At 46.2% G+C, this 25,558-nt stretch overlaps 1 protein-coding gene across 11 annotated transcripts in view; it reads right to left on the bottom strand.

Moving 5' to 3' along the window:
* Positions 1–1,641: 1,641 nt before the first annotated feature.
* The window catches only part of DLG3 (discs large MAGUK scaffold protein 3), a 59,084-nt gene continuing 35,167 nt past the window's right edge, over positions 1,642–25,558 (bottom strand). For 3 of the 11 annotated variants that reach the window (XM_074392074.1, XM_010330909.3, XM_010330910.2), the window contains 10 exons: positions 13,673–13,849; positions 13,362–13,437; positions 12,509–12,608; positions 8,768–8,809; positions 7,424–7,474; positions 6,742–6,843; positions 5,980–6,152; positions 5,463–5,572; positions 5,038–5,129; positions 1,642–3,867 (listed from right to left, as the gene is read on the bottom strand). In XM_074392074.1, the coding sequence (XP_074248175.1) occupies positions 3,761–3,867; positions 5,038–5,129; positions 5,463–5,572; positions 5,980–6,152; positions 6,742–6,843; positions 7,424–7,474; positions 8,768–8,809; positions 12,509–12,608; positions 13,362–13,437; positions 13,673–13,849 (1,030 nt within the window). In that variant the 3' untranslated portion in view covers positions 1,642–3,760. Of the gene's footprint in view, positions 3,868–5,037; positions 5,130–5,462; positions 5,573–5,979; positions 6,153–6,666; positions 6,844–7,423; positions 7,475–8,767; positions 8,810–10,532; positions 10,579–12,508; positions 12,609–13,361; positions 13,438–13,672; positions 13,850–25,558 lie in introns of all 11 variants that reach the window. The other 8 variants (XM_074392076.1, XM_074392077.1, XM_039475466.2 and 5 more) reach the window with 5 other exon arrangements.

The following is a 25,558-nucleotide window of genomic DNA, read 5'->3' as shown; positions in this document are numbered from 1 at the left end:
CCAAGGAAATGGCTGGTTGGATAAAAGGATTAGTGGAATCAAGGCCATAAAATCCTAGGTGGGAACAGGGATGAAATACACAACTTGGGAATGCCGAGACTGAATGAACACTGCCAAGGCCCAGGCTGAGGTTGTTGGGCATCCAGGATTGCTTCTGACTTCAGTGCTAATTCGTCAGCTTCCCTTGAGAACATCACCAGCTCTGTGAACACTTTCTCACCTAATTGCCACGGTTGGTATTAAGCAAGGATTACCCCTGCAGAAAGGGCTCCACTGGCCTTGAGTGCTGGCCTTTCTGCTCAAGCTGCACCCCTTCTCAGTGCCACCCTTTTTGGCTTGGCCTTGGCCTGCTTAGGATACTTCCCCTCTAGGCTCCTCCCAAACCTGTGGCTCAACTCCCACCTGCTTCTGCATGTGTATTAGCTCCACCCTTGAGCCACTCACTTCCACACTTGTTTCAGGTAAGGATTTTGTTTTCATTACCTGATTTCTAGAAGCGCTTTCAACTTAAGACAAAGCTGGTCATTTGTGATCGAACAAATATTTTATTTAGTCATGGTAGACCATAAGGTTTGATAATACACTTCTTCCTCTGTTAGAGATGAAGGAGTCAAGGCATGATCCTTGTAATGTCAGCAACAAAACCAGGAGGAGACAGGGATCTATCCTCCTTCAGGACACAGCACAGCACGGCATGGCACAGTGTTAAGGGTGCGGCTCCCTTTGGGGTTTCCAAGTTGCTCTGTTTCTTCTTGTGCTGGAGCTGGATGTTCTTCAGCTGTACCTCCACTAGGAGAACATCAGCTGTGAAGACAGAGCCTCAGCAGCATGGCCATAGGCCGGATCTTTGTTCTTTGCCCTCAGGAGATGAATTTTCTGGAGCTCTCATGGAGCTCTTCGGGGACTCCCTTTTGCTGGGCTGCCTTCTAGCAAATGAGAGCATGTGGGAAAGCAAGCAACCTACACACCATAAAGCACCACAAGCAAGAGGCTTGACCCTTCCTGTGGCTCAGACCACACACATTTCAAGTGGCTCATTCATCCAGATGTTGCTCTTGACCTTATGAATTATGACAGCACTTCCTCCTCCGCACAAGTTGCAATGGCGTCTGCCACATCAGAACAGCCAGAACTGCCCACTCTAAGCACCCCTCCCCTCCTCAGAGGGCTGTGGGGATAACTGCTGCCCTGCTCTGCAAACTGGGCCCATCCCATCCTCATTTTTGGAAACACTGGTAGCTGGCAGGTCACTTTCCCTGGCCATTTTTCTCACCCAGTTCTCTGCTACTAAATCAGTCACCTGCTTTCGCTAATTCACACCTTTGCTGCAGCAGGCCTCTCCCACCTTATGTACCTCTTGGGAAAATGTCAGCATTTTGCCTCCACAGATGTGGACTCCCATCTGGCTGCTGCTGTTTGAAGCAGTGTCTGGGACTCGGGTGGAAGACCCAGCACACACCTTTCACAAAGGGCCTGTCACCACCCCAGGGAGTTGTGCCAATCCCCAGGACGGCCCAGCTTGGCTAGCTGATCATCGCTAAGGATTGAGCCCTCTGGCCCCCAAAAGTTTGGGATGTTCTTCCCACTGCTTTGCCCACGCCCTCCCTTCTCAACTACTTCAAGAAGGTCTCTGAGCCATAGTTCATTGCAACTATCGTTTATTAAAAAATATATGTCTCCTTGGAAGGAACACTGGTAAACCAGCTAGCGTCATGCTTACTTTGAATCTTTGTTTCTCTTCCCTGGGAGGGGGGAGGGCTGAGCATGGTTCAGACTTCACCACTTAGTTAACATCAGACAATCAACACTCCCTGTTCACCCCCTCCTCACGAGTCACAGTCGGCTGTCACTGTATCCCTCTTTGCCTTCAAGCCAGTGTACTGCCCAGGAAAAGCTGCTGCCCTTTCCTTATCCTCATTCTGGGTCGCATGCTTTATACAATTAGTCTCGTTCTGCTGGTCGGATAATTGTTAACAGAGTTCTGGAATTTGGCTGGTAGTGCTTAAAGCATCCTCAACATCGCCTCGCGGGCAACCAGCCCTAACCCAGCGGGCTAGGAAACAACTGCCTCAACCCTAGGGCCAAGCACTTCTCCATTCTCCCCGGTGTCGTCTCTCCAGTATGGAGGCGAGGGAGGCACATTGGCTTCAAAGGAGCACAGTCGCGGGGGAGGACCTGACCTGCAGCTGCTGCCTGCACTTGTGGTGGTGAAGACTCCCTTGACCACAGTCACTGCCATCAGACTCTGAGAAAAAGCAACAAGGTTTCACAGCTCACCAGTAAGCGAATCTTAGCTCTACAGCTCAAATATACAGCATAAAGTCAGTCTACTTTCCTCTTGAAGAAACCGTAAGCTACCAGCTTTGGGGGAGGGGCTGGAGCAGAGCATATGAAGCAGCTGCAAACAAAACAAAACAAAACAAAACCAAAAAAAAACCACATCAAACTCATGACACGGCTGGCCAAGCAAGCCAAGTGCTGTCCTGCCATCCCAGCATAGAACTGGAAGGCAAGTGACTCCCCGTCCCTGTTGGTGGAACCCAGGGAGGAACCTCAGCAGAGCACTGCATGTCCTCCTCTCAGCCTAGCCCCTGCTCTCCCTTCTGCTGACAGGACAACCAGGCCTGGGTCGCCTACTCCATCACAAGGCCTGGCTCCTTCAGGACCTCATAAGCCTTTAGAACCTTGGCAAATTGGATTGTACGCATTCACTTAAATAGTCAAAGTAAAATTTGCAGTAATGAAAAGGCTGACACAGTAGCACAACATGGTTTTGGTTTAACAGCAGCTTAAAAAGGAACAAAAAGGAAACTTCTCATGCAGACACATCAGGTGGCATAAAACAATAGGCAATTCCACAGGGAGCATCATTAGCCATTCTCTCCCTCCGCACACAGGACTGGCTGCACCTCAGGGGCAGCAGCTGCTTTCAGGCCAAGTCTCTAACCCTCTTGCCCCAGGCAAAAGCCCTCTCTCTCAGGCCTCAGGCTGACTCCTCCTAGCTCTCAAGAGAATGACCAAATGCGAGTGCCCTTAGTGCAGCACCTGCTACCATCTTCAATCCCTTCCCAACCAGCTGGGATAGAAGATGCCATCTGATTGGAATATGAAAATTAAAGCATTTCTCTAATAACATAGTACCATTGATGAAGTCTCCATAGATTTTCTAATCCAAATGTGTGTGAATATATATATATATTATATGAGAGTGTATAATATATATATATAATAATTTCTATATATTTTATATAAATTACATATATATATCTATATATAAATAAGATACTTTCTGTCGCCATTACGTTGCACCATTCAGAGCTGCAAGACAGCAGTACAGATAGGGAGAAATGCCCAGGAGCATCTCATCATGTGGTGCATTTAGCTCACTTCACAAGCCGTGCAGCTGTCCAGTCTGTCTTTCCATCAGTCCTCCTCTTTTCTCTTCACTTCTGCTTGGTTTTATGAAAACAATGGCTCTGATGGATTTTGCACCTGTGCTAGCGCTTGGGAAAGGTCCATGCAGGAATGGGCACAGTCACATGATGAGTGAGATGGCATCATCCCAAAAAATAAACTAAAACAAACAAAAAAATTTAAAAAAAAAAAAAACAGGACTAGAAAACTCAATTTTTTTTGACATATCTAAAAAAGGGGACAAGAACATAGCATTTGTTCTCCCCATGGGGACAGGAATGAAGAGGGAGGAGGGAAGAGGGACTTGATTTCTTCTGTTCACAAGAGAATGGTTGGAGGGGATTCTTCAGAGTTTTTCAGGGGACGGGACCCAAATGTAGTGCCCAGACTGGTCCTCAATGATTTGTTTGATTTTGTTATAAATCTCTTCCAGTGAGTCACCCTGTACAATGGCTAAAGTGAAGAGGAAAACAAAATTATTAATGTGGTCCACAGCACATCCCCCAAACCCAGCAATCCTGCCTCTCCCAGCAATCCTACAAGACCTCCTCTCCCCCACCCCCTGCCCCTCACATGAAAGACATGTTTCCAGGAGTATGGGTTTGGGCTTAGGTTCACTGGCCTGTGTGGTCAGGGCAATAAGGGCAACGAACTAGGTGCCCTAAGCTCAGGACTTGAAGTCAACTCACTGAGACAGTGAGACTAAGTAGCAATGACCAGAAAAATGTGTTTATTCAAAAGACGTTTACTGAGCACCCACTACATCCCAGACCATGCAGTTCATGTTACTCTTGGGAGCCATAAAGCCAGTAGCTTGTAATTCTAAAGCAGACTTAAAAGATGTGGAAAATCCCAGTTCTCCACAGAAAGAACTGAAAGCCACAGTTTCTGGCAAGAGGCAGTGCTCCTGGGCCCTTCACATCCGCTATATGTCAGAGGTCAGCCCAGCAAACAAGGACATGGATGCTGATGGTGAAGGGAGTTCTGAAGACCCAAGGTGTGTGAGGACATGTATGAATTCTTTACCCAGTTAACCTAGTGGCACCACCAGCTAAAATGGACTCAGCACTGCCCTGCACACACACACACACACATATATATATATATATATATGTCACTGTACTTCAAAAGGTGAAGAACATATTACATAGAAACCTTCCCAATGTTTCAGGAACTGACCTTCTAAAGTAGATGATCATACACACACACAAACACACACCGACAGACAACTTGAACACCACACCGAGGAATCCTCATCATCAACAAACGTTTATTCAGCACCTAAACATGCAAAGTCAAGTACTGGGGTGGGGGAGTGGAGCAAAAACAGAGGGAGACAGAGTAACACAGGTAGCCTACGATCTAGTAGGGACAAGACAGAATGAACAAACCAACAATTCAAGGAAGCATTTGGTGAGAGGTGTATGTTGTCAACTGGCTGAACTGCTATGGCTGGACACAGGGAACTTGAGTGCCTTGGAAAGGTTTGTGCTCAAAAGCTTAAAAGCAACTGGAAACTCCATGCAAGATTTCTACATTCTGTCTACACCTCTTTGAGACACTTATAGAAACAGGTGCCTGGCTAGTCCCACAGTACCCCCCGCAGGGTGGCAGGAGTCTTACCCGTAAAGTACTCTCCAAACTCCTGCTCCAGTTTCATGGCTTTGTCATAGATCTTATTTGCTTGTTCATATGTCTGCCTTCGGTTCATTTCCCTGCCAAAGACAGAAGAAAAATAGTTCCGAACCAGATCTTATGTTCTGATTCATCCAAGGATTATTCCAGGATCCCTAAAAATCTGCTAAGCTGCCCTCTCAGAGCAGCAGTGGCCCATGGCTAACTCCTCAAACCTTCTGGGTTCAAAAGTCCAACCAAGAACACAGACAAAAGCCCTTATAACAGGAGCACCCAGTGACCAGAGCTGGGACCAAGAGTTTCTTTCAAGTTGCTGATGTTCCTACCCCTGCCCAACAAATCACTTTGTTCTCCAGTTCCCTTCCAGGCCCAATCTTAGCTTGGTATGTCTGAGTCCTCAGTTAAACACTTACATAAGGGCTTCAATGGACTTGGGCTTGATGAAAATGGCAATGGGGTAAAGTTGTGCTTGCTGCAGTCTCTTGATAGCATTGCCGGAAACATCTAAGATGCAGTGTTTGCCCTGAAAAAGCAGAGATTGTGTCAGTCCCTATTCACGAAGCCCCAGGCAGAAATCCAGTGACATTCTAAACATCCATCTTGGCTGCAGGTGGGGGCAAGGGGAGGGGCACCAGGGCCACCCAAACTGGCCTAAAAAATTCAATCCCTGAAGGAGACAGACCCTACTTTTTGCTATTGCCCAGAAAAGGCCACATCTGTCCAGGGCCCCCATTCCCTTCTGGGTGAATCTCTGAATGAGTTGTACAAAGGAGACAGACAGCTTTGTCAAGGGGCTGGGAATGCGCAGAGGTGCCACGGCTTTGGTCAGTAGCACTGTTGGGCAGCCCCTGTGGGGGAAGGATAAGGATTCAAGTGGAGGCTTGGCACGAGCACTGGCCTTCCTTTTGAGGCCATCTCCTCTACACTTACCCTCTCTGCAACTGCCCGCACTGACTGGATGCTGGTCCCATAGAGATTATCATTAAATTGACCCGCCTCAATGAACTTGTTGTCCTGAATATCTTTCTCCATTTGTTCTCGAGACACCACAAAGTGGTAGTCTTGTCCATCCACCTCATTGTCACGCCGAGGCCGGGTAGTATCTGAAGGAAGAAAGGGAACACTTTGTGGCCCAGGGTCAATGATCTACCCCGAGCCAAAAAATACTGACTGGTCCATTCTCATCTGGGTGGGTCACTGGGCCACTCCACTTTAAGTGGGAGAAAAAAGCAGTTGGGAAGGAGTTTGTCTTCCCTACTTCTCTTCCAATCTCCAGGTCTCACACAGGGAGCTATTTGCTTTAGCTTAAACTGGACCAGAAAGGTGAGGTTTCCTGAGCTAAGGCATGGCAGAAGGTGCCATACTTGGTGGAGGAGACAGTGAACCTAACAAACTGTTCATGGAGTCACATCAACACCACTCTGGCTGGACCTTCCTACTTATCCAATCATTCCCAACCATCACCACTGAATCTTTCCCCCAAGGGAATGAGCAGCCAAGCCTGATGGCTTAATCTCTCCAACCCTGTCAGCTTTTGGGGAATATATTGCCACCCACTCTTTTCCAGGGTGTCAAATGTACCCTGTCCCCAAAGAGCCCTAGAATCTGATCCCAGACCTTTTCCATAAAACATTAGAGCAACAATTCCCAGAGCACCAAGCCTCACTCCTTTGGGCCTTCCTGGACTCTTACGTGGCACACAGGATCCAAATTTATGTGGAAATTCAGAAATCAGGTCATCATTGACTCGGTCCTTCATTGGGCCCAGGATGATCACAGGCCTTGCATAGTGAACTAGAGAGGGAGAGCATTGAGACAGTGAACAGAGGCCCCCACCAGACAGCCTGTCCTACCCCCAAGTCTGGCTAGAACAGAGGCTCTGCAGCAGAGACTCAGACAGGGTGAAGCATCCTCGGCCATTGTCTGACTTTTAAACACAAAGACATCAAAGAGCCTTTAATTTGAGAATATCTAAGTTCAAGGCAAGTCTGAAACCAGAAGCTGCTCCCCTTCTAACTGAGTAAGAAAAGAATCTCTGCACTGACACCAGTAGCTGAGCAAGATTTTCACAGAGGAGCCACTGAAGGGAATAACCTGGACCTCTCTTTGCGCAGTGGCTGCGTCTACTGAAATAGACCCTCCTTGGAAATTTGCCCCTCCTTTGGAAGGTGTCCTGGCAGCAGGCAGAGGCACCCCCTTCCCTATGACACTGGGGGAGAAGCAGAAGAGAAGGAGGAGCCCTGGGGCTGGATGTGCCATGAGTGGAACCTTCCTCCTCCTCCAGGTCCCTCCCTCTGCTGCCACAGCCACCCAGCATATTGAGCCCCATGACAGGACACGAGCACAAAGACGAGGCTCTCAAAAGGGGGCTTACTTTCTTGCCGTGTCACTGGCTCATATGACAAAATAGCATCCTCTTGTCCTTCTGCAACAAAAAAGCGAGCTAAGTTAGCACCGTATGACCTGTCTCCTTCTGTACAACACTCCCCACACCCTCCCCTGCCAGGATACAGCCATACTGGGTGGTCCTTGCTACCACCTACCACCTGTGATCCTTTCTGTTTTCTGATGGTGAGAAAGCACAGGAAACCCTTCACTGGCTCCCAGACAGGAGTCAGCAGTTCTCTTGTTCAGTGAAATATCACTGGGCAAAGGGCCAAGGCCCAGAAGCCATGAAGCCTCCACCCCAAACCACCCCAATTTCTGAGGAACTCTTCTAACAAGTGTGCGCAGCAGTCCCCTTGTTCTGGTAAGAATGACAGGGATGCTTTGACCAGTTGAGACGCTTGCCCAAGTCCCCTTCATCTGCATGCAGGGGAGTCAGGGCACACATGCAGGTCCCCAAAGTTGCAGCCTAACTTTGCCCTTTAAGGGTCTACCTACCCACCTCCTGCATTAGAAGAAGCATCCAGAAAAGTGGCACATGGCTCTGCTAAGGTCCCCAGTACCCCTTAAGAGCAATGCCAAACCTGATGTCTTTTCCAGGTAGAGCTCCATGTTGAGCCTAGCAATGTTGAGGTTTTCCTAAAACAGTCTGCAAGCCACTCGGTACTGGGTGCCTGGAGTTTCCAAAGTGGCTGATGGCAGTCCCAGGGAAGACAGTGATATTTGCATCGAGGCACACAATGCTTGCTAAAAGGCTTCTTCTGAGCCTAAGACTCCTGGGCAGATTTTACAAGGCCTCTAGCCACCATAGCTCCTGAAAGACCAGTGCTCCCAAAGTTCATGAGGTTTGAATTATGGTTTCTCTGGTCTGGTCAAGGATCTCCCAAGGAGAACTGGGCAATTTACCTGATCCTTTAACCAGCCCCAAAAGCAAAGGGATCCTAATGACCCAGAAAGGCAGATTCAGGGCAGTGTCCTATAGGAGCCAGTTTTCTTTTGGTCTCTGAGCAAATCTAAACCTGGCAACACCTATGGCCCACAGTACCCATGGCAGGAATTTACTCTTTAGCAGGTCACCCTTCCCACTGCCAGGGATGCTTTTAATTCAGGTTCTGGCCAGAGCTATAGTGTTTACACTCTCCTTTAATCCACAGGGTGAACCCCAACTCATAAGGAGAATGAACTGGCCACAGCATTTCCAGGATCTCAAAGTGTACATGGCTAAAAGAAGCACCAGCCTCTGAGCAGCAATGGCAGCTGTGCAACACTGGAATGAGGATGACTGGGATACATGGTGGAGCTACACGACATGGAAGGAATGACACACACTTACTGGAACTGCTTTCGCTGTCACTGGTGTTGGATGTCACTCCCTCTGCAAGCCAACAAGAAAGAGACTCCAATTCAGAACACACCACTGAGAGGTCACATGCAGCACAAAACTCAAATGCTCCAGGAGCAAGACACTGAGCTGCCAACCGAGTCAGGCCACAGGAGACCTCATCCAGGCTACCAACTGGGAGGCACAGCTCCAATCCTGAGCCCCTGGCCCTCTCATACTTTTCCCCAAAGCCCTCTTGGTCTGCCAAGTCCCTCCCTATGTACTACAAGCCACACTTCCTTCAGCAGCATCTTCTTCATCTGAATCAAACAAATTGACCTGGATGGTTTCCAAGTCCTATTTCAAAATGCATCTCCCAAGGTTAAAAATAGGAAAGAAAAGACAGTGACAGGAGCAAAGAGAAGTCCAGGGACCAGGCTGCCCATAGGTGTCCCCCGCCCAACAGAGCCCCGGAAGTACACAACCATGTGGCACTCCACAACTAAGAGGCCAAACACTGTATGGGTTAAGCAGACACCAGGGAGCACTGTTCTGACCATTCGGTGGGATCCCCAGCCTTCCTGCCACCACTCCAAAGCAGCAGAGCTTGGCTTCAGTGGTGACAAGGGAAGCACCTCCATCTACCATGAGACAGACATGTCAAAACACAGACAACAAAACCAACAAAATACCTTGAGAACAAGAGAACAAGACAGCCCTCCTGTCTCACACAGCTAGGATCTGCCCATCTCTTAGTGGTGAGGGAAGAGAAAGCTCAAGCAGAGGAGCAGTGGTCACGAGAGGCACAAACAAAGCCCACCCACCCAGGATGGCAGGCGAATGAAGATGAGACATGGACACATCAAACTATGGAGAGAGATGCTGCTCATTTCAGCCAAGACCACACTGTTTCAGACCATGATATGCTGTGGCCCCCCGCTGGAAAGGACTGGCTGACTTGCCACACATAGCTAGTTCCTGAACAATCCCCAACGGCAGCTCCTTTGCCTTTGGCCTTTATTTTTTATTGAAGGAGAGTATATGCTGACAGAACCCACCCGGCAGGGCTGCGTGCCTGTGCACCCTTGCACGCAGCAGGATGGCTGCTAAGGCCTCATCATCTAGGTCTTTTTCATTTTCCACTCTAGGATTCTTTTCCAGAATGGAAAATGAGGTCAGAGTTTTCCTGAGATAAAGCACTAACTATATATGGTCCATAAATGGTGCCGAGGCCCCCAGCATTACCAGCTCAACCCCTTACAGGCGCTCTGTGGGAAGCCAACTAGCAGCTGTTTGCTGAGGCCCTGGATCTTCTGAGACATCCCAGATGCAGGTTGGGCAAAGGGGGTCACAGTACCCTTGCCCCTAGTTAGAGGGACTGTAAGAGCTGCAATTCCTACACCCAATTCTTTAGCGTGGTGTCACTGGGAGAAGAATCCAACCAGCAGGCACCCCTCCCTTGACAATAGGCTAGAGATGAGCTCAGTGGTTCCCTTGGAGAAACATTTGAGGCCCACCTCACTTCTAATGGGGAATGCCAACCTCACGCCCTCCCACTTTGAGTGGCAAAAGGTAAATAAAGGCATGAATGATGGGAACTTACTAGGGTACTAGGGATCCAGAGCAAATGTGTAACATTTGGAGCCACATGCACTTCTTCCTGCTGTGAACACTGCCCTCCCCTCACCCTTCACCCTCACCCATGTCCCCAATAGCCCACCCCCACTATCTCCATTCATGCCACAAATACAGTGAACGGTGTGTAAGGTGGACTTACTCAGGTTCTTTGCTCCATAATAATCGTCACTTAACCCTGGGAAGTCCTGATTTCACAGACAGCAAAGATGGAGAGAGGACGAGGGGGAGAAGAAGAAGGGGAAGGGGAAGGGATGGGAGGGAATGGAAGAGAGGGAGAGATTTGGGGAGAAGAGAAAAAAATAGAGAAAAAGACAAGGGGGAGGAAGAATACAGAGGCAGGTGAGCACTAGTGACAGAATTATGAAACACCATGAAGACCTAGCACTATAGTGAGGCCAGGAGCTCTGCCACAGAAAGAACATCCCAGGGCAGATAAGACATCTAGACTTCATGCTACCCAATTGGTTGCCAGAGGGTCTTGGAGTAGACTAGCTTTCTGAAGTGTCTACAGCTGTAGGCCAATGGACAGGACAGGCGATACAACAAGGCTTAGAGCACCTGCTTTGACCAAATTGGTAGCTGTGGGGCCTAGGTCTGTTTGCCCTCACCATTTCCTTCCACAGCGCATGAAAGAGCAAATGTCCACATGTGCCAGGTAGGCAGACAGAACTGCCATCACCTCAAGAAGCTTTCGCCCAATACTGACTCACTCTGTTCAAATCCTTCAGGAAACGTTTTGCATGGTGTGGGGTGTCGCTTCCAAAGCTGCCCTGAGCCAGGCACACCTTGGGGGATGAGCTCAGCTTCTGGAGAAGCGGCACTAGGAACTTTCAACTCTGTTGTCCAACAGGTACCCCCCTCGCCCACCAGGCGGGGCCACTGAGCAATGAACACCTCCCCAGGCTGGGCTTGGCATGGAGGGAGTCTAGGACTCATCGGATGAAACTATGGTGACATCAGCTCAGACCTCTGTCTCAGACTGTCTCCTAACTGCTCATGAGCAGAGCCACCTCATCTATGGCTTCTCATTGAACTACCCCAGGATGATGAGCCGTGGTCGCCCTCTGGATGAGGGCAGCCTTCTGTCTACCAGATACCACCCCAGATGGCAATAACTTCCACATACCATGACCGTGGACCAGACTGGCCTGACAAAAGGACATTTCCTATCAGAACCAGTAAGTCCCCTGCCAGTCCCAAGAGCCCAAGACCCCAAGATCCCTCCATGTAAGACAGAGGAGTCACTGGTAAATGAGAGATGTTTACCATTCATGATGAGACAAATGAGAAAACATTTTTCAAGGCAGGCCTGGTGTTTAAGGTTAGGGTTGGAGCAGTTAATTTCTGAGGCACATGGCAGAGCAAGAAGATTTATCAGGATTAAAGTTCTTCTTCAGGTTAATTTAGCTCAGGGTGATTGCTCTTCCTACCAAACCAACTTTGTGTTTCTCAATAAATGTTTATTTGAACAATGTGGAGCAACACTCCTTCCATGTCAACTCATTTAGGCAGGAAGGATCCTCCTGGGAAAACTGGCTCTGTAGGCACTTTAGGATAACAGCGAGTCTGCTGGGAGTCGTGTGGATATCCTGTATGCTTATGCACGTGCATGGGATTCCGGAAGTAGCCCCAACTCCAGGGATCATGGGAAGAAAAGGCTCTTCTCTTGACATACATGAGTGAAGTTAAGGGAAAGAAAACATAAGAGGAAGAAGCCAGGAGAGCAACACTGAGCCCCTAGACCTTGTTCTCTTGAAAAACCATTTACCTGACCCTGACACTAGCTGAAAAACCACTCCTCACCACCACAGCAGAGCTCTGTCTGGCATTTCCATTGCTAGTGCCAGGCACTTCCTGGAGACTGACCCTGGGACCAGTCTCACTTCAGTGCCTCCAACATTCATTCTAACTGAGGAGCTGGACAAATAAAATCCAACATCTTCCTTATGCAGACCAATTTCTGCCCTGACTCTGCAGATAAGCAGGTGCATGCACACACAGGTGTGCAGGGGGCCACACATGGACCTTCTCTGGCTTCTCCTGAGGGAAGGTGCAACTGAGGATGAGGGGACAGGGCTGCAGACGGCCTGCTCTCTGGACTCTGCTGCTACTTACGTTCCTGTATGCTGCTCTCCTGGGCCATGTTTTCTTTGCTCTTGTAAAATGGAAACTTTCGAGAGAGGCGGAAACTCTTTTTACGTTTCGTTTTGATCGACTGTGAAAGAACATGAAGATGGAGGGGAAGGACAGAAGAAAAAAAAAAAACAGAACAATGGATTTTAAAGCATGCAAGAAAAACTAAAATGGAGACAACGGTGAGCTCAATAAAAGACCATCTCTCACAAATGGAGTCTATGAGATTAAATGAAAGTTGATGTAAGAGGAAAATTATGTTTACAAGAAAATGTAGGGATGGTAGAGGTTTCTATCTAATCCAGACTCATAACACTCACTGGCACTTCCTGGACACATGCCCTAAGGTACCACTGACATACACAGAGTCATCTACTCCACGTCTCTCTTCCCTCTACTGCTCCAGAAGTTCTTTGGCCTGTGAAGCTCATAGAAGAAAAGGGGTGAATGGAGGGCCCTCCTGCCTCAGGTGGTCTGAAGGGAGGTGGGAGGCCTGGGGCTGGGCTTCTTGGCTGGATGCTGTGACAGGGTCTATAGCCAGGGAGACACCCACAAGTGGCTTCATTTTCCCAAGCAAATCAGCCTTCCAGACAGTCCAACTCCAACATATCTTCAAGAGCCGGTGCCCAGGGGGAAGGAGCACAGACTAGCCGTGGACTTTAAGAGCTCCCTCTCTGCTTTCTGAAAAGCAGTCAATGTTCTGATAGGACAGAGCCAGCCGCCTGAAAAAGAGATTTGCTTTTGTGTTCCCTAGTTCTCTTACACATCAGACTAAACTCCAAGCTTCTCGCCCTTCTTCACCTACTGGCTGACTTCCTTGGGGATCCTCACTTACCCTGTTAGACTCAATCATCCCCGTCCTGGCATGAAACTTCACAGTTTTCAATCGAGCTCTTTCTTTCTTTTCCACCCTGTTTTGGAGTCAGAAAGAAGTCCTGTTACTGCCAGTAAATGGTCTCAGCAGTGGGTTGCAGGAGGCACAGCAGCCATTTTTTGGCTCACTGAGTGAAAACCATGTTGAGTATCAACTCTACCAAAAAGGAATGAAGGCACAAATGTTGCTCTCAAGCACCTTCTAATAGGAAAACAAGAAAGAAATACCAGCAAGAGGCAGGAAAAGCCTTGCTCATGATCATGACGACTCACCTCTTCTTACTGGGGATCACACCGATCTGCTCACTTTCTCCGTGTGGGGTCACCAGCCTTGCCTGCCACCACTCATCATCAGAGGCATTAATGACATGCAGAATGTCACCATAAGAGAAGCTGAGCCCTTGGCTTGGCAGGCAGCTGTCCCGAGTCCGATCATAATCAAACAGGGCCCTGAAAGGCACAGTGAAAGATGAAATAATCACCCAATCCTAAATGGCAAGACACTGGCACCTTGAAAAGACGGAAGGCCAACCCAGCAGACATAGCAGCCTACAGCATACTAGAAGGATGTCTCCAGGAGAACAAATCCTTCCTTCTGTGCCCAAGTGGTAAATATGCGCCCCTTTCAAAGAAACATCTCATTCTCCCAATAAGAATCATAAAAGAAAATATTTTGCAAACCCCATCTCCTCTTGGCTCCTGGATGCAAGATAAAAGTCCAAAGTAGAATTTGCTCAGTAGCCCTCTCTCACCCACATAGGAAACTAGCTATAGCAGGGAGCTTTCTCAGTTTACAAACATATCTTCAAAAAGTAGCTAAGGAGAGGACAAAAAACGTTAACTTCAATCACAAACAATGACTGGTAAACACTGCTGAAACACAAAAGAAAGGGCCCTGTTTCTTCGGGCAGCTAAAGAAAAAGCTAACACTGACGCTGACCCACACAATGGTAGGGCTGAAAAGAACCAATGGAACCCTAGAAGTCACCTAGTGCAGTCTCTTCCTCTTACATGTGGGGAAACAGAGGCTCAGGGAAGAAAAATAGTTTGACCTAGGTCACACATCTAACTAACCTGGTACAGAACCCAGGTCCTCTGACAAGACATGCTGTTGTGACATGCTATAAATGATGCAGAGTAAAGACATAAAAGGGAAATGGGAGAAGGTGGGGAGAGAGCTATACCATACAGGCTTGTGGAAAAGGATACCAGCTTGGCTGCTGTAAGAAGTCCTAGGAAATGGTATTGGAAATAAAGGTGTGGGGCAAATTTTGGAAGCCCTTGAATAGACCCAATCCAGTGGCCCCTGGAAATCTGAGAGGAGTGACACATCAAAAGAGCCTCAGGAGGCCGGGTGCAGTGACTCATGCTTATATTCCCAGCACTTTGGGAGGCCGAGGTGGGTGGATCACCTGAGGTCAGGAATTCAAAGACCAGCCAACCAATATGGTGAAACCCCATCTCTACCAAAAATACAAAAAGTAGCCAGGTGTGGTGGTGCACGCCTGTATTCCCAGCTACTTGGGAGGCTGAGGCAGGAGAATCACTTGAGCCTGGGAGGCGGAGGTTGTGAGCCGAGATTGCGTCACTGCACTCCAGCCTGGGCGACAGAGTAAGAGTCCATCTCAAAAAAAAAAAAAAAAAAGTTTCTACTTTTCACATCCAGTGGAACCTGTCTTCATATGGGGTTACCACAAATGGGTGATTTCAGTGAGAAGTTTGTATTTTTCTACCTGCAATCTAGGCTGTCTTCTTCATATTCTCTGTTAATAGAGGTGTTTTCACACCTTTGCACACACAGCCCAAAATCTAGTTCTAAGACTTTGACTTCTACCTGCAATACTGTGACCTCTGGCTACGTTGGAAGCTGCAAGTAAAACACACTATTTTACCATATGTAAACCCAAATGAGATAGGATGTAGTAAAGCCACGAAGAGTGAAATACCCATCTACTGCTTAAAATTCTTGAAACAGAGTTCTTAAAAATCAGTGTCAGACGATTTGAAAATGAAAATATCTAAACTCTAACAAAAAGCCCTTTATTTCCCTCAATTTACACACTCAAAGCAGTAAGGAGGTGCTGTCCGAAAGGTGCATTCCAGGGTCTGTGTGACAGAATCAAAACTGAATGTATTCTCACTGCCTGAGTCCTGCATTTCCTAAAGCAAAGAAGACATTGTCAGCCACTCCTACTAAGAAGAGCGTCATGAAGCAACCTCATTCTCAGTGACAATGAGAAACACCGGATGTCATTATGGGTTTCAAAGATTAGAACAAATATAGTAAGGAAAAGAACAGAACTTGAATTAAACACAAATTGCTTTGGTGAGGGAAGGAAGGAAGACGTTAAAATGAATTAGGAGGCTGGGCGCAGTGGCTCACGCCTGTAATCCTAGCATTTTGGGAGACTGAGGCAGGAAGATCACTTGAGGTCAGGAGTTTGAGACCAACCTAGCCAACATGGCAAAACCCAGTCTCTTCTAAGAATACAAAATTTAGCCTGGTGTGGTAGCATGCGCCTGTAATCCCAGCTACTTGGGAGGCTGAGGCAGGAGAATCATCTCAATCTGGGAGGCAGAGGTTGCAGTGAGCCAAGATTGCGCCACTGCACTCCAGCCTGGGTGACAGAGCGAGACTCTGTCTAAAAAAAAATAAAATAAAATGAATTAGGAGAGTTAGAATGAATTTGTGTAAGATTAGAAGGCAGAGTTTACTAGTTGTAAGTTTAAAACACAAGATACATTTTAGCACTTTCCAGAACCATGTTTGACCTTTGGCAACAGCAGTAACAAGGTGAAGTGTATAAGGTAGAGTTGATGTAAACACATTTTCTCCATGCCTGGAATCCAGTTGTTTGTAATTTTTTAAATATCTGAGTTTCAAATAAAATTAATGTAACAGTTTACTTTTGGCCAGGTGTGGTGGTTCACACCTGTAATCCCAGCACTTTGGGAGGCCAAGGCAGGCAGATCAATTGAGGTCAGGAGTTCGAGACCTGTCTGGCCAACATCGCAAAACCCCATCTCTACTAAAAATATAAAAAATAGCCGGGTGTGGTGGTGGGTGCCTGTAGTCCCAGCTACTTGAGAGGCTGAGGCAGGAGAATCACTTGAACCTAGGAGGCGGAGGTTGCAGTAAGCCGAGACTGTGCCATTGCACTCCAGCCTGGGTGATAGAGCGAGACTCCATCTCGAAAACAAAACGAAACAAAACAAAATAATTAAAATACATACAGCACAAGCGAAGTAAAAACCAAAATAAACACTGATCAAAGTCAAAAAGATTTTGCCAGTAGTTAACTCTGCACATTGGGAATTGTACTATTCGGACTTGTTTTTTTAACCACAGCATGTGTTCCTTTCACAATTTTCAAAAAACATTAAGTCAATTAAAAAAAAAAGTGGGAAAATAGATATAATAAGCACTGGTTTGAGTCATTTACTTCAGACGAAGAACCACGTTTGGCTCTAAGTTCCCTGGCAAACAAGGCAAAAAAGGAAGTTGTCCAACTCCAATTTCCCAATTAAAAAAATGGTTCCCAAGTCTATCTGGATTTTGTTTGATGAATTCATGAATGCTCAATGAACAAGAAATATGAAAAGGATAGACAATGCTTTTTTAAGCTATAGGTTTGTAAAAGACATAGAAATGTCGTATCTGAAGTTCGAGATTCTGAACTAGACTATTATTTGCAGTTGAGAATGCAAGAAAATGAACAAGAATTTCCTTTTCTATCAGTCAGAACTGCAAACAGAAAAAGAATTTTGCAGAATGCTGGAGCCTCAGAGGTCATTTTGTCCAACTTTCTATTTAGTAAAGGAAATCCCTTAGATATTCTCTAAGTTTCTTTCCAGCTGTAGTATTTAATGAGTCTGGGTCTTTCCTAGATCTTCTCTACCAGGCTAAACATTCCCAATTCCCTCAACAATCCCTTCCTTTGTCATAACTTTGATTTGTTTCCCAAACCCATGATGTGGATTTTCTCTAAATCTACTTTGCCCCTTTTTTCCTGCTGAAATTTTGTTTGACTAAGAGCTAGAAAACGTCCTCAAAGTCAATGAAAAGCAGGCCCAGATATGCACACGGCCTCATCTAGAACTGCATAGTGAGTGACTCTCAGACCAGGGCTCTTTTATCTCAGAACATTTCATAAAGCCTAAGTCATAGTCACGTGTGTTTTTTTTTTTTTAAAGCCAATTCTTGGCCAGGAACAGTGGCTCACGCCTGTAATCCCAGCACTTTGGGAGGCCAAGGTGGGTGGATCACGGGGTCAAGAGATCAAGACCATCCTGGCCAACGTGGTGAAACCTCATCTTTACTAAAAATACAAAAATTAGCTGGGCATGGTGCCACGCACCTATAGTCCCAGCTACTTGGGAGGCTGAGACAGGAGAATCTCTTGAACCCAGGAGGCAGAAGTTGTAGTGAGCTGAGGTCGCCACTGTACTCTAGCCTGGCAACAGAGTGAGACTCCGTTTAAAAAAAAAAAAAAAAAAAAAAAAGCTAATTCTCCACTCTGCTATGTGTGTAGAAAACATACCATTTTTCCACTATTTAAATACCTAGTCTTCTTTATGTGGAGTATGTGTTAGACACATGGGACATACAAAAGAAAAGTTGATGGTCTTGTGGAGCTTACTAGCTGACAGAGGGTACAGTATACTAAGGATGCTGTAGCAGGAAGCCCAAAAGGAGGACAAACCAAGGCCTAAAAGGATTCACAGAGACTACAAATCACATCTAGTTGGGGAAGCTGCAAGGAGATACTGCTTTTTGAATTGGTTCTCAATGAAGATTTAGGATTTCAAAAGGTAGAACTGAGGAGAGGTCCTTCCAGGTAAAGGGAACAGTGTAAGCAAAGGTCTGGAGGCAAGAAGCCCAGGGTATTTTCAGGGATCAGCTGTGCATCCAAGTCTTGCTGGGCCTCAGAGAATCGCAGGTTGGGGCCTGACTGTGAACAGCCTGCACTATCCAGCTAAGGAGTTTGACATTCATTTAGTATGCCTTATGGGACCAACTTCATTACTTCAGCTTTCTTATCCCATTATCAGGCTAAACTTTCATGTGGAAATTAAACCGGTAAAAGAGAACAGGCATACTAAAGTCAAACAACTTCTCCCATGAGACATATTTCATGTAATCAAAAAAAGGTATGCAAATTAGACCTTAATTTTTTTTTTTTTTTTTTTTTTAATATTGACTACTTTCCCAAGATCTTTAAGAAGTAGCTAAACTGTGGCCATCTAGCAGTGATAGTCTGTCTTAGGAACACCCTGGAATCCTAATGAAGTGACGGGGGCTGGCACCTTCTTACAAATAAATGCCTAATGGTAGGCCTGATGAGAGGAAGAAGGAATACCTTTCTCCACAACACTTTTTATTCTTAGGGCAGGCACTAGAGAAAGTCAAGGCAGATATTCCCCTTTCAAATCAGGCTGAACCACTGCCCCAGGACGGAAATCCTCCACATGACATAGCAACCAACCATTTCAACCTGACTCAAAAATAGAGTAAGCATGGGGAAAAAAAAAAAAAAAGCAAAACATATTTGTCTCTCAATACCTAAAGAAAGGCTGTAGTTAACCAACTGCCACCCTGGTCTCACTGTGTGTGTGAGTGTGTGCGTGTGTATGTGTGCGCACATAAGTTTCAGCTTATCTGACAAGAAAATGGGAGAATAGAAGGAAGTCTCAGAAACTCCTTATTCCTTCTGCACTTAGATAAAAAGATTTTCACTGAGACCTCCAAGTTAGGGACTGGTCACACCAGAGGGAAACACTGTGCCATGAGAGAACAAAACTCATGGAAATATTACCATCCCCAGCCTGAAGTCACAGTGCTTTATATACAAAAAAGATGATCTGCCCCTGAATGTGTTACTCCTTAGTTATGGCCATGTACCTGTACGAAGCCAGGGAGAGCCAGACCCTGGATATTCCTGCAACTTTTCAAACAGCAACACCAGGCCAGAAAAATATTACGTTATTTAAGAGCAAGGTAAATAATGTCACCCAGGGAAAATGTGACACATAAAAACAAAGCGACAGTAGGCTACAAAGCAGCTTTCCAGAGCCATCATACCACCATGAAGAGAGATGAAACTTCTGGGGGATCTGCAGAGTTCTTGAGCTAATCTTCAGCACTCTAGCTTTCAAGGCTGCTGCCTGTCTCCCTAAGGAGAAAGCGTTTCCAACGGTCTCGAAAGACAATGTTGTTTAAGAGGTGACCTTTAAAAATATCCTCAAAGGGATGCATGTGCTCCCCCACCTACCCACCCACAGGGATAATGCATGTGCTCTAGAGCATGCGGCCCCCTGAGGCCATTTATCCGGCCCCCCGCCGCACTTCAGGAAGGGGCACCTCTTTCATTGGTGGTCAGTGAGAGGAGCACAGTATGTGGCAGCCCTCCAACGGTCTGAGGGACAGTGACCTGGCCCCCTGTGTAAAAAGTTTGGGGACGCCTGCTTTAGAGGATTTTGTCTAGCCTTCCTTTCAGCTGGGTCCTCTCTGCTGGATGAGAAAGCAAGAATATAACCAGCTCAAAGTAAACAGATTATCAGACAAAAGTCTTTGCAGTTGAGATCCTAAATGGTGAGGTTTGAGTTGGAAAGATTGAGAGAAATTATAAGCACCTGGCACAGCCACTGTGCTGTCTTAGTGAACCAGAACGCAAAGCAAATGGTAACGACAAAGAAAACTGGTCAAGCAGGTTTCTCAGTGCAAAGCAAATGAGCATTTTAGCGCTATCTCCTCAAAGGCAAGGAGTTGCTTCTGCTAAAATAACCTAGTATTGTGCCCACCTCTCTACCTATGGCTCCGGTCATCCGTCTATAGCCTGAGATGCTCTGTCAGTCTCCTCACCCCGCTCAGCTACTCCTCCGAGGCCCAGCCCAAGTCTCTCCCAGCTTTGTGATCCTGCCCACTCCAAATTTCCTTCTTCCAAATCCATACCATATTTGCTACCACATTTGGCAGCAACCTTTCTTTACATTTTCTACTTATTGCTATTTAATTCTTGCAAGTTTTTTTTTTTTTTTTGATGTTTCATATTATACCGCCAAAGTAAAGCCCTTTGAAAACTGAGACCATGTCTTATGCTCCATGTGGGATTCTCAATGCTTGTGAATGGTGGGTGAGACCTGGCTATAGGGGATGGAGAGTCCACAGAAGGCCCTCCCAGTTACTCCCTAGTTATTAACCCTGAGTGTTCCTTCCCATAGTAACTGGGGTCTAATATATCACTTTATTCCTGTGGCCAGAAAGTACTGGATAAAGGGCACACATTATTTGACAACTAGGCAGTCAATCCCTTGCCCAGTCTGTATAAACCATGCACAGAAAGTTATAAAGCAACAGTCACTCATCAGCCCTTGACCTTAGTGAGAGTTAATTTCCAGCAGCCTCTGAAGAGCAGCCTAACAGCACAAACCCAAGCACTCAGACAGGCACAGTATGGGTCAACACAAAAGGAGTGAACCAGGCCTCCCTGGTGTATCTTGAAGAAAGGTGAATGGAGAGCAGGTTAAGAGCACCTTTCTCCTTTATCTGTCTCCAAGTGTCAGGCCTTATGGCAATTATGACGTTGAAGAGGCATTCAAGGACCATTTAGCCCTCAATGATTGACTGTTTAGGGCTCACAGCACTTGCAGATGATAGGATGAGCTGAGGGATTATGAATGCAGGCCCAGGACTAGTGTTTGGGAATAGGCAGTTCGAAAAATCACCGGTGCAGGAAGCTCTGCCCCACCCTCTGGTAGCCCTGAACACTTACATACATTGTTGTTGCTTTTTAAAATGCATATATTATCATCACCCCCCAATTCTATCAGATAGTGAAGCCTGGCAGCATTTCCCCATTGGCATCTTAATCCACTATTGAAACTCTATTACAATAAAGAAGACCAAATCAGGCTCCACCAAGCACCACCCTGGGCAAAGCAGAGTATTTGCACAATTAATGTGTGCTTGTTGAGAGGAATGAGCATTCTCTAGCCTTCTTTGATGACCAAGCCAATATGTCTGACATTGTTTCTTGAATCAAGACTACAGATGCTCCAACATGATTTCCTCCTAGAGTGGGAAGATGACTGAGATAGCAGATAGCCAGTCAGGAGGCCAGGACTCCCGAACTGCCTGAATGCTGCCCTGTGGCTGCAAAGAATGCAGCCAGGTTAGCCTGAACAAACTTTCAAAAGCTATTTCTACAACTGTACTCTTGAGCCTCTTGGCAACCTTTGGAGCACAAGGTCTTTCCTTTATTCATTCAATAAATAAATTAAAGTATAGAACAAGGTCATTCCTGGAACTCTAACCCAGTATCTTTGTACTGCCTTCACATCAGAATGGCCTGAGTTAAACACCTACCCATCCCAACCTTGAGCAAGAAGTTCAAGAGAGGTTTATTTCTATGGACTTTTCCAGGGGACAAGGCAAATTCTCGAGCAGAGCAAAAGCCCTAGGCTGGGTAGAGTCAGGTGCTGTGCTTATCCTGGTCATCTACTTAAGAGATGATTCTAGCATAGTGAAGTGTGAGGAAGGGCCTTCCAAATAAGTTACTGATGACTTTAAAATCAAGTTTCATTTTCCAAATACTGCTCTCTTTCCTTCTTCCTCCTGCTCCCTGCTCTGTAAACCCCATGTCCCCTGTGGTTAGGACAGCTGCAGCTCCCTAGGGTTTCACCTGTTAGAGCCTCTGTTGCAGCTCTAAGAGGGTGTTATTTACTTCAAAATAGCTTTGCAAACTCATGCACACCAAAGGGGGATAGATACTCAGGGGAGGGGAAGGAAAGCAAATAATTATGTCATAGGGGAAGCAACAGCAAAAGAATCAGAGGTGAAATCCAAACTGAAAAAGGGTTCCCTCAGTTTAACCATCCGCTACTTAATCTTTTCTGGGTAGATGGTGAACTGCCAGAGGGCAGGGACCATACCCGCTGTTTCCTTGAATCTAACCCTGCAATTGTACCCAAATTCTCAGCCTTGTGCTTTACTGCTTTCCACACAGTAGGAGGTAAAGTAAGTGTGATGTTTATTTTTTATAATTTTTTTTATAGAGACAGAGTCTTGCTCTATCACCCAGACTGGAATACAGTGTCATTATCACAGCTTACTGAAGTCACAACCTCCTGGGCTCAAGTGATCCTCCTGCTCACTTGATCCTACTCAGCCCCCTAAGTAGCTGGGACTACAGGTATATGCCACCATACCTGGCTAATTAAAAACTTTTTACTTTTTAAAAGTGGTGCTTGCTATGTTGTGCAGGCTGGTCTCAAACTCCTGGGTTCAAGCAATCCTTCCATCTTGGCCTCCCAAAGTTCTGGGATTACTGATGTGAGCTGTCACACCCAATCTTGACTGCTTGTTAAAAACATATGTTTTCCCAAACCTGGTGAATCCAAAACACTAGAAGAGCAGCCTGGGAATCTGTATTTTGACTAGCATTCCAGCTGATTCCTATCACAGGAGTTGGGGAAACACTGAAAGAACCACACTTTATAGTCCGAGCAATGAGGTTCAAGCTCCAGTTTTGGAATTTCTTGGCTGTCTAACTGGAGTTACAGTGTTCTCATCTGCAAAATGGGAATCATAATATCTACTCTGTAGCATTATTAAAGGGATATTAAAAGCCATTTAAAGAGAATAATGAAGGTCTTGATGTACAATATCTGTTTCCTAAATGTTTGTTTCCCTTTATCCTGAAGACACTGAGGAACTAGTGAAAGCTTTTGAGCAGATCATATCCAGATTATTGCTTCAGTTTCAACCCCCTCTGCAACACCCAGCCAAATGGTTGCCCAGCCTCTTCTTTAACACCTTGAGTGACAAAAGATCGAATTTACTATATCCGGAAGCAGTCCTTTCCATTTTCTGACAGTTTTAATCATTAGCTCTTCCTTTCTTATGTTGAGCAGAGATCTGCTTTGGGTGACAGAACAAATCTAATCCCTTTTCCACATGATAGGGTGAGCCAATTAACTTAGATAAGGAAAGTACATGCCGCTTGTTTGAGGAACTGAGAGGGCAGTTTTATTTATGCACACATCCAGCAAGTAGTTGATATGCAGGTGTGTAGCTCAGTAAAGAGATCAGGAATGTCATTTATACGACAGGATTTGAAACTGTGAAAATAAATGGCATTGCCATTTAGGGGAGCAGAGCTAATGAAAGGTATTAAGGAATAATGGTAAGCAGGGTAGGAAGAGAACCTTTAAAGAAGAAAGCAGGTAATTCATGGAAACAAATGTGGTGAAGAGGTCAGAACAATGTCAGAGAACCAGTGAACTAATCACTAAATTTGAAGACTAAGAGGTCACCCACCGATCCCTAACAGAGAGTCAGGCTTCTGAGAGCTGCTCAGAGTCAAACTACCACACCGAAGAGCAGATGCATGCTTCCTTTCAAGCTAGTGAAAGACAGGTGATTTGATGCAGCAGCAAGTACTCCAACATTTCCAACCTGGATGTTGAGATAGGTTTCTCAAATAAGGCTCCCATGCTCTATCTTTTGGAGAAACACTGACTAGTACAGTCCTTCCTGGAGATTAATCACAGGAAAGAGCCCCGTTTTCCTCTGTTTAAGCCTGCATTTGCACAACTTACTAAACCACTGATTTTTCACACAATACTGATTAGTATCAAGGATCTAGTGTTTTCTGGCAAATAATCTGGCAAATGCAGTAAGCAAAAAGATATAAGACAATAGTTTATGAGACTATTGGTATCTAGGGATTTTTTTTTTATGTTTAAGAATAAAAGCAGCTGGCCGGGTGTGGTGGCTCAAGCCTGTAATCTCAGCACTTTAGGAAGCCGAGGTGGGCAGATCACGAGGTTAGGAGTTCGAGACCGGCCTGACCAATATGGTGTAACCCCCTCTCTACTAAAAATACAAAAATTAGCCAGGTGTGGTGCTGCGCCTGTAATCCCAGCTACTCGAGAGGCTGAGGCAGGAGAATCGCTTGAACCTGGGAGGCAGAGGTTGCAGTGAGCCAAGAGCGCGCCATTGCACTATAGCCTGGGTGACAGGGCGAGACTCTGTCTCAAAAAAAAAAAAAAAAAAGAATAAAAGAAGCTTAAATATGTTTGCGTGCTGAAGAAAAGGAACCAAGTGTAGAGTGAAAGGCCAAAAACAGGAACAAAGGGGAAGCGAGCAAGCCAGGGTACAATAAAGGGGTTAGCTTAGCAAAGGACCTCAGCTCAATGCTTTAGCCATAAGACATTAAGTGCCCTGATTAAATCTAGTGATCACAAATTGTTACTATTTTCCTAACCACATCTACTTTCCTCAGAGGATACAGATATTTATCTAGAGAAGGTTACAGGCAGATTATATAAACTGATTCACTAGAAGCAGTCATGGTCTCCACCCTCCTCCCCAGAGGTAAGCTGAATGTATCCCTTGCCTGGGCCAGAGAAGGGTGTTCCAGATCTGGAGCCAATGTCCCACTCCCCCTGCCCAGGCAGAGAGAACTGTAGCACAGGATAGGCAGAGAGGGGAAATCTAAAAATAAAGCTCTCCAAAGAAACTGTCTTGCCTAAAGAGCAGCTTCCCACGCACACTGGAGTGCCACATCTGCGGGGGCTGGAAGCATGGAACGGAACAATCCTGACCAAGTCATATAAGCATTACCCATTTTGGGGGGTCGACAGCACATCTCTTATTTTTCCCCTCAGCACCCCAGTATCCAAGCTGCAGACTGGGAGCAAGGGCTTTAGTGACAGAAAACAAAACTTTCTTTTTGTGGGGATTGGGAAAATGACCAGCCCTGCCTTCATACCATTCTTCCTTCACAGCAGGAAGTAAGCATAGCAAATGCTTTCAATACACAAGGAGTGGAGTTGAGGATTCACACTAGACAAGATCGTGGAGGTTTCTAGTGAGCTTCAGGCTCAGAGATGGGCTCCCTCAGCTCCACTCCCTGCAGTAGAGTCAGGGACCACCAACAGGGGAAAAACAAAAGCAAACACCATGAGAAAAAAAACTTCAGTTAGCATTGACATCCCTTCGCTTTTGTCAACTCACACCCCAAGGACAGAGCAGTTATCACATTGCCAAGCAACTAGCAAGTACGACTTCCTGGCCAGGTATCAGAGGCCACCAGAAAAAAGTTCAGCCCAAGAGTTTGCTACAACCCCACACCTAAGCATTAAACACAATGGAAA

This window comes from Saimiri boliviensis, chromosome X (genome assembly GCF_048565385.1).
Source record: "Saimiri boliviensis isolate mSaiBol1 chromosome X, mSaiBol1.pri, whole genome shotgun sequence".
In the NCBI taxonomy this organism is placed as follows: domain Eukaryota; kingdom Metazoa; phylum Chordata; class Mammalia; order Primates; family Cebidae; genus Saimiri; species Saimiri boliviensis.
Note: the sequence above shows the minus strand (reverse complement) of the source record. Positions and strands in the feature narration are given on the sequence as shown.